The 9,468-nt window shown below is 41.1% G+C and overlaps 1 protein-coding gene across 1 annotated transcript in view; it reads left to right on the top strand.

Annotated features, from left to right (window-relative positions):
- The first annotated feature begins 35 nt into the window (after positions 1–35).
- VEGFC (vascular endothelial growth factor C) overlaps positions 36–9,468 on the top strand; it is a 76,345-nt gene continuing 66,912 nt past the window's right edge. The window contains exon 1 of the mRNA XM_009866382.1: positions 36–137. Within this exon, the coding sequence (XP_009864684.1) occupies positions 36–137 (102 nt within the window). The remainder of the gene's footprint in view (positions 138–9,468) is intronic.

Raw genomic sequence — 9,468 nt, 5'->3', positions numbered from 1 at the left:
ATGCCCGGGGCTGCCTTGGTGTGGGGATTCCTGGGATGGGGTCCCGCAGCGGGCTGGGACGGGGCAGAGCCGGGGAGAGCGGGCTGGGAAACGTTCGGAGGAGCAGCTGTGCGCTGGACCGGAGCGGCGTGGGAGGCGTTAGTGGGGGACGATGACAACAGAACCCGAGACTTTCCATTTGTTGAAAAGTCTCTTGGAGTTATTGACACTTGGGATGAGTTACTGCTACCTGTGACAGAGTTGACGGGAGGTGTAAGGTGACACTCGAATGTGAAAGTTTTCGTTTTGCCCCGGCGCACGGTGAAGGTTGAGCTTGAGTTCTCGGACTCCGGTCACAATTAATTAGTTGTTAATTTCTGCGTGCGAAGGAAGTTTTGTAACGTGCAATGCAAGTACCTTTGGTATTTGTGGTTTTGTAGTTCCTGGTATGCTGATGCATAAAAATGATGCGTAGTAGGTGGTTGTATAAGCATGTGGCGTTATTAGGAAGATCTTTGATGTCTGAGCTTCTAACAACCTTGCCCTCCTCTCTCTTTTTTTTCGAAGATTTCTGACATACTTATTGAAAGCAATCATGACCCAGCTCATTCAGTATTCATTTCAGTATGAGATGAGGGTTAAAACTGTGGATTAAGAATTAAGCTGATTCTGATGCATTTTTTTCCTCCTGTGCTGTTTGTTTTACTGAATAGAAGTTTGAGAGATTTTACTGTAAGTATATGGGAAGACAAGTTTTGATGGTGTAGATTAGCTGTACTTATTTTAGGTATGCAAACTGTTGTAGACCATATGTTGTTTGCAGAATGCATGCTTTTCAAATAATATTCTGCATGGAAAAGGTTACTCAGTGTGCTGTAGTCTCTCAAAATATTTTAATTACAGCTGAATGCTTACATTGTAATGTTCTGAATGTTAATATTGCTTAAACGTTTATCAAGTATTTTTCAAACTTAAGAGCTTAAAAATAGGAACACAAAGTCAATTTAGCTGGTTACTCTTATCACTTAGGCTATTTATAAGAAAAAATGCAGAACTTAGTGAAGGGTAAAAAAACCTTACCTCTTTCCAGCTCGTCAGTCAGTTATTTAACTGGGTGAAACTGGCATTTGAGTTGTAAAGCCTCAGAAAAGCTTATATTGAAAAGATGGAAAGAATCCAAACTAGAGCATGGTGCGTATTTTGTACACTTAAACTGATAAGGTAGAACAGCTGATAGTGAAAACCTTCTCCTGAGCGATGCTGTCTGTTCCTGTGCACGTGTTGTGGATGGTCACACTGTTTCTCGAAGAAACCTCAAAGTGTCTGGGAGCTGCCACTGTAGTGTGCTGGGTAGAAGTGCAAGTGCTCCCTGGAGAAAGAGGAACTTGTCAGCAAACCAAAGGAGGAAGGGTCAAGAGACCGGAAAGTGAGTGGGATAGCATGTATTAAGTGATTCTGTTAACAGAAAAATGTTTTTGTGGCTGACTGTTGGTGAGTAGTAGAGAGAGATTGACTCTGGATCCAAGTAGACTTAGTCATATTGGAAGTCTTTGGTTGCCAGTTTGTTGCTTTTGCTGGAACTGAGTGAGTACTGTCCATATGTGTTCCTGGGATGAGAGAATGCCAAGATGAGTATCTGAAGTAATTATGAAAGGATTAAATAAATAAACTCTAAGTAATTGTTTCAAGGAAAATATGATTACATCGTCAGTAAAAAGTCAGTTGCTTGAACTTTCGTATCTTCAATGAAAAATGTGCCATCACTTGTGTTTGTCTTCATAGATGTTATGCTTCCCGCTGTTTTTCTTTCCATTCTTATGCCATACAGCTGCATATTAAATTGGTGCCTAAGTGCAGGTCATACAGCCTTTTGGATGAACTCTTTACACAATTTATTTATTTCTCTTTACCCCTATTAAGAAATTCAGCTTTAGAAATGTTTTTGAAATTGTGGATAAATCAAGGGTCCTCCAACATGGGAGAAAAAGCTGGGCAGAAAATAAGGCTATTGTATTTATGCAGGTGTGTAAGTGTTATGCGTTAGAATCATAGAATCATTAATCTTGTCCTAAAGATCTGCAGCAACTTCGAAATGTTGCAGATATAAATAGTAGAGGTTCTTCATACCCAGCTCTTGCAACAGCATGTTCTGCAGCAAGTGGGCACTGATAAGCTTGCGCAACACTGCCTTCCCCCCTCCCCCCCCTTTTTTTTCCCCCCCTCCTTCAGTTTAAGGGTAAAGTTCATTATTTAACAAGCTTGTAGGGCCCAGATTAATACTTTTCAGCTGAGCTGTCTGCTCAGTGAGATGCAGAATCATGCCTGTAAATCACCTGTTTCGGATTTCCTGCAGCATAGGGGAGTTGCCTGAAGGGGGTGACCCCCTCGAAGGCACACCCTCGCCTCTCCCCTGCAGGACGGGGGGCAGGGCAGCCCCCGGGCTCCCTTTCTCCATCTGGGTAGCCTGCTAAGGAAGGCAACCTTGCGTTTCAGTTATCTCTCTGCTGAGCGTTGGACCTGGGGAATCAGCCCTCCTGTCCCTGGAATTCCTGCGGTTTGTTTTTTTTCCTCCCATCGGGGATGCTCCGAGCAGCTGCGGCAAGTAGAGGGTGAGCAGCTGTGTGACTCCGGTGACTTGAAACTTTAGCTGCTTGTGCTATCTGTGAGGGTTGTGGTAACTTTTATAACACGTTTAGTCTTTGGCCCTTGTTCTTCAGGTAGTTTTGAATTGGGTAGTGAGTATGCACTGTCTACCTGGAAGGGTGAACTATTTAAAATAAATAAAACAATTCTTTATTGTTTGTTTGCTGAAAGCTTCAAACGGGCTGGGCATGAATTACAACTTCTTGGGTTGTTGAAACAAAGGTGTAACAGTAGCATGTAGAAAGATTGCTTGAATGGTATTAAGGTAATAATAGCAGGAGTGGGTTATTATGGTAGCAATAACTTGAGAAAAGCCGCACGGCTGGGAGGGTTTGCAAGAGCTGCACTTTCATTTTCTTGCATCATCAAACCTTTAGGATTATGTGACTATATGAAAGCAATATAGATTGCTTTTTGCGCGTGGTTTTAAGAGTTTTAAAACTCTATTTATGCAAGGTTTCTTAGTTTTTTAGTAGAATAGGAATAATAAATGAAAAATATATTTGCCTCTTCTAAAGTGCATCTCTGAAAGTGGCATTGGAGCTTCTTTACACAGGCTGCAGCAAAGTACAGAATAGCCTTTGTTCTGTGATTGTGATTTGCATTTTACAATGAAAATAGACACGCTTACTCGAACTCCATTTATCCTGGATGCTACCTCAACTGACAGATACTTTTTAATTGTTACTATTTTTAAATTATTTAAAAACTGACCTAATCATGAAATGCTGCTATGCAATGGCTAATGGAGTTTAAATACTTAGTGTGGGATCATGAGGAAAAGCAGTGTGTCAGTTTCTGGGGTTTCCTCCTGTTGCTGTATCTTGATGGTGTAATTTCAAACCCGTCAGTTTTCTGGCCACCTCTAGGTTTATGAAGTGTTGTGATGTTACATGCAGTGCTGAGAGATGAGGATGGGTTTTCTACTCGGAAAACAAGCATAAACCTCACTCCCAGTACTTAAGCAGTGCTAAATTGAGTGGATAGGGAGAATATTATCTTTTTCTGCCTTTGCTGGTTTATCTGCTGTGACTTTCCTTTTTCAACCGTGTGTAGCCACTTTTTTTTATTTTTCCAGACACACACAGACAAAAATACACTATCTTTCTTTAGAAGCACATTTTCTGTAAAATACAATGGAATGAACAAGAGTAACATAATAGAACCTGCTTTGAAGACTAAGCAATGCTTCTGCAAACATCGTTATTAAATCTTGGCCTAGTCTTTTGCAGTGAGTAGAGTACAATACTAAGCTCTAAGAGCTCATGGTGCTTTCTAGTTCTCGGTGTAGGTATGTGCATTCCTGGGTATCTTGTGTAAGCACGCTTGTGTGCCTGTAAGGGACTTCACAGGCTTCCTGCTAACAAATAACTGCACTTCTGAAGGCTCTAAAAAAGCTCTGGGGATCACTTTAACTAACTGCAGTGTTTGGAGATGTACAGAAACTTCCCATCAAATATACACTGGTTTTAGGCTTACTTGGGTTCAGCATGTGTTTAAACTCTTGCCTGTTCTTCAAGAATGTGTGCCTGCTTACTTTAGTAAAAACAAACCAGGGCTTGTTCTTCAGGCTGTTGAAGCTGAGGGCGATGGTAGTAATCCTCTGCCATTGATACCCTGCATCTAGGATAGGAAGCCTGTCTATAACCTTGTGTTTAGCTGCTACTTTTTTGAATGTGGTCAGTGATTCTTTTAAACAAAATGCTTGGAACAGAAGGAATCTAAATCCGGACTGGTATCCTAGCAAGTTTTACAATCCTTGTTTAATGTAAAAAATGCACTACAGCTGTTCGTAGAATGAATTATAATAAATTCCAAGCCAGGTTGTTATTTGAAAGATGTAAGCTCTTTGGAAGTCAAAGTTGCTTCTCAAGGATTTGCTTTGGTGAGATACTGAATTTTGTATAGTGATTAGGATAGGTGTGATTGTTTTCATTATCTTTTGTAAACATTCAGTACCTTTACTTCCCATTCTGATTCCACCTTGCTTCTAACCTGAGTGATATGTAATACGAAGTTCACCTCCATGCCTATGTATATCTGCTTCAGAGACACTAATGACTGCATAAATTGCAACAGAATTTTAATTTAAAGCATTGGTAGCTTAGGGTGACCATGGGGGATTGTTTGTTGAATTCCTATTGTATATGAATTTGTCAACTTGTTTTTCTTGTTTTGTGTTTATCTGTCACCAGAAGTTTTTCTGATGATTTAATATTTGTGTGTTACTGTATTTTTCCTCTTTTTGTTGCATTTCAGACTTCAGTTATGAAATAGCTGAACAGCAAGTCATTTATTCGTCTGTTTTTCCATTGTAATCATTGTAAATCAATCTCTCTAGTTCTGTAGTAATTTATTTCTTCTTTTGACACCTCCCGACTTGTCTAAGATGGCTATAGTTCCTTACAAATACTTGGAGACTGCGATCGCCAGTGGAGTAAATGAATGTTTTGGTAAGCTGCTCCTATTTAGCAAAGTGACCAAGAGGAATGCTGTTCTTTGGGGAAGCAGGAGAAAACACAGGAAAAACACCTTCTGATAACTGAAGGAAAAAATAGTAGCAGTTGGTATATTCTGTCTGTCTTGTAGTCTGTGCTGAGTATGGGTGAATATGTTACCTTCCTAGTTACTAAGGCAATACGTCTTCGGCAGGAAATTGTCGGAGTCCTGATTATGGTGAACTTCAATGAAAAATGATTGTTTGGGGAAGCTAATGACATTAAGTACCTGATACGGCTGTCACCTTGAACCCTGTAGTACTCCATACTGTTGACATGATGGCTTGACCTACTTGGTGGCAATTTTCAAATAGCCTGACCTTGAGGATGCAGCTTAAAAACGCTTGGTGTTTCACATCCTGTTCGTCATTGAACAGAGCAGAATTTTTTATTCTGGGCAAAGGATTCTTGCAAGACACCAGAAGGCTGCTCTGGTGTCACAGATGTGGCATCCCCTGTGTTATTTCTCCCTGCTTGTGGCAGTATTGCAAAATAAATAATTTCAGGAGTTGGATATCATCTAGAGGAGAATCCTTTGCATCTTTAAATGGTTTAATTCTTTGACTTTTTCTTATCCAGGAATCATATTCTGTTGAGAGAGAGAGAAGAAAGGAATTTAGTGGAAGGGATTGCTTATGAGAAGGCCTGATCTAGTCGAGAGGTGGCGTCCCTGGCGGCAGGGAGACTGGATTAAAATGATCTCTGCGGTCCCTTCCAGCTTAGGCCATTCTATGATTCTATGATATGGCTATTTCCTCACTTTCTTTTTTTTAACAAAGGAGACCCATAGCAACCCCCAGGCACCCCAAATGCATGTGTGAAGTTTTCCAGTACTTCTAAAGATTGTCAGAAACAACAGATATCCTGCTGTCACACTGTATTTGGCGTTAGCGCGTCCTCACCTTCAGCACTGTGTGCAGTTCTGGGCCCTACCGTTTAAGAAGGATGCGAACGTCCTTGAATGCATCCAGAGGACGACTACAAAGATGGTGAAAGGGCTGGAAGGATGTCCTGTGAGCAGCAGCTGAAGGCTTTGGGTTTGTCTAGTTTGGAGAAAAGGAGGCTGAGGGACTACCTCATTGCTTCATGCAGCTTCCAGAGGAGGGATGTGGAGAGGGAGGGGCTGAACTACTCTCCCTGGGATCCGGTGATAGGACATGTAAGAATGGTTCAGAGTTGTGCCAGAGGAGGTTTAGACTGGACATTAAGGAAGCATTTCTTTACCAAGAGGCTGGGCAAACACTGGAACAGGCTTCCTAGAGAGGTGGTTAATGCCTGAAGCCTGTCAGTGTTTAAGAGGCGTTTGGACAATGCCTTCCACAAAATACTTTTGGTCACCCCTGAAGTGGTCAGGCAGTTGGACTAGATGGTTGTTGTGGATCTCTTCCACCTGAAATACTCTGTTTGTTCTATTAGAGATCATTCAGAAGCAGCAAAACTCCGCTAGCTGTCATTTAAATTTCAACTGCAGAATTCAGCAAACCAAATGTATTTGTGTCAGACTGCACCAGCTCTCCAGAATGTACTTGCTGACTAAGTCACAAGGATTAGAGCTAAGAGAAAAACTGGCCAAGTTAGCTGCTGTCTACCTACTCATGTCTGTAGACAGTAAAACATTTGGGCTTTTTGTTTCTTTGCTTGTTTTGAGGGTATTTTTGTTTCAAATTTGACAACAGAGATGTACCTGATAAGTAACCTCTGCAGTCTGCTCAAGGAACAGTCTCATTAGAGAGACAAAGAGCAGCAATTTTAGAGGTTGGGGTGTATTTATTGCTTCTGGGTCAGACATTAATTTTGGCAGGACTGTATTACAATTGTGATTCAAGTAAGAGTCATTCACCTTTTTCCAAATTTACGTCTAATGTTCGTTATCCTACAAATATGGGACCCATATGTACAAAAATGTGAAGAAAACCTGATAGGTGGTGATGTTTGATGGTGGGATCAGCATTCCTACTCTGCCGACTGGATTCCTGATCTTACAGGATTCTTGCTAGGGAAGAAGTGTGAGGATGACATGAACGAGTTCCCTTCTTGGGGCCCCCTGTGACTCAGAGGAAGCTCAAATGGACACTGCTGTGAACCTCTTGTTCTATTTGTGGAGCTCATAAGTGCCAAGGCTGGGATCTGTGGACTCGGATTCACACTTGCCTGCACTTGAAAGTGCTCAAAGTTGAGCACCAGGAACTGTCCATGCAGGTGGTCTCACTTTGTGCTATGTGCATATTAAAGAAACTTAACATGGAGAAAGAAGAAAATTCTGGAGGAAAGCCAGAGAAGTGAAGAAAACGTTTAAGGAAAAACTTGCTTCAACAGCTTTGGTTTTGTTTGCTCCTTAAGAAAAAAAGAGAGAACATTTCTTGTCACAAGTGTTGCAAGTTATTTTGAGTTTGTTTGTTTGTTTGTTTGTTTTAAAAAAATCTGTTTTCTTTGAAGATGTTGCCTTTGGACCTCTGAGAATTCACTACAGTCTTAACTTGTCATTTTTCTTAACTAACAACTCCTAAGTATTGCAAGCTCTGTGACAGCTTTGTGTCTGCTGCGAATTGGAGGCTAGGAGGATACCATGAAAAGTATGTTTCATTGGAAGTCAAAGAAAACATTTCTATTTTGTACCCCTAAAGGATTGTTCGTTATTTGATGTACTGTTGCGGATAAAATCTCTGCTTATTTGCACACTCACTATTAAGAAAACACCAGTCCTGCTATTTCTTAGAAATAATGCAGAAAAGGAAAATAATATCACTTCAGTCATTCCGTTCTATATATTTGTAACTGTCTGAAGATACATTTGACAGAAATATACTTTGCTGTGAATGTAGTAGTACCAAGACTATCCATGGAGACTCGTACCTATCATTTTTATAGAATCGCTACTTATTGTTAGATTAGCAGTGTAATTAACTGTCTAAGGAACTTAAGAAAGAAACCTGGAAGGTAACGCCTTATTACGATTTGTCCCTTGCCTAGGGACAGATGTTTCCACATTAAAACAGAGCCTATGACTTCCTCTTCACTCCACCCGCTCCCCAGCAAATCTTGCGTAACAGGCGGAGCACTGCCATGGCACAAACATGACTAATTACTTCGTTTCATTTTATTCATGTATGCCAAGGACTTGTGCTAAAATGTCAGTATCTCTTTGCCGTAAGGATTTTTTAATTTCCTTTATGTAATCAGTATTGAAATATTCTGTGATTTGGAGGAAGCAAGACAATCTTGTTAACAGTCTGGAGGCTTGCACTGTTAAATCATAGATGATTCAGTAAACAGGGAGAAGTGTTTTTTCCAGAAAGATAGTGATGGACAATTATTTTGTCTTTCCAATTGGGTGTGTTTCTGGCTAGAGAAAAGTCTTGGTTCATTTAAAAATACCAGGCACCCTCTTGTGAAGGCCGCGGGGCACAGCTTTCAGGCGAACATTAAAAGCTGCTAAATATCCCACTGACATGACTGAATAGGGTGGGTATTGGTCTGTCTCCCTTGTAAAGTTTCATAGCCTTTCATGGAGGTTCCATCTAAACTGCCAGGCAGCAGAAGCCAAGAGGTTAGGCTCAAAATCAAATTCTCTGAGGGTCTCCTTGCTGGAGTGTTAGTGATGCTGATTTTGTGTCTTCTGCCCTGTGTTCCCAGGTGCACTCCGAGACATGAGAATAAACTTTTTTGAACACACAGTTTGGAAAGGTCTGGGATCCTTTTGTGGCTAAGCATAACCTAGCAGGTGGGGAGCTCCCATCTGCCTTAGCTCAGGCTCCTTCACCTGCTAGGAAAGTAGTACTGGGCACATGAGATTGTCCAGACTCCTCTTAGGAGATTCACTGTCTGGGCTAAGGGAGGTGGGTTTGATGAACAGCCTGGACTCAAGAGCTGAGATCAAGCTGCCTTAGAGTAGTGAATTGGTTCATAAAGGGTTCTCTTTGCAGTCATGATTCTGTCCAAGGCTGTGGTGCTCAAGTCAGAGTAAATGCAGCCTGTACAACTGAAAAGTGTGGAAAGTGGCGTGTGAAAAAATGCTTTTACTTTTCTTACTCAAGAAGAGCTGCCTATTTCTTTCTAATCATCAGCTGTGAAAAATAGGAGGATCTTTAAGATTATTTAGAGCCCTGCTTCTTTTTTTTTGTCAGCTGTGACTGAGCCAGCAGGGTGATCAAATCGGTAAAAACAAATGAAAATAGTAAAGAGCTGTAGAGGAGTTCTAAATACTTTCTGAAATACCTGTGAACAGGCTGATAAGGCAGTAAAGGCACATTGGACAGTAATCTTGGAGCAGGAAGTAGGGAAAGGAGCAGTGAAGGATTTTCAGAGGGCAGCACCACATTTCAAAGGAAGGAAGAATTAGGCTGTTCTC

Source organism: Apaloderma vittatum, unplaced genomic scaffold (assembly GCF_000703405.1).
Source record: "Apaloderma vittatum isolate BGI_N311 unplaced genomic scaffold, ASM70340v1 scaffold11830, whole genome shotgun sequence".
In the NCBI taxonomy this organism is placed as follows: domain Eukaryota; kingdom Metazoa; phylum Chordata; class Aves; order Trogoniformes; family Trogonidae; genus Apaloderma; species Apaloderma vittatum.
The sequence above is the reverse complement of the archived record's forward strand: the minus strand, read 5'-3'. Positions and strand labels throughout refer to the sequence as shown.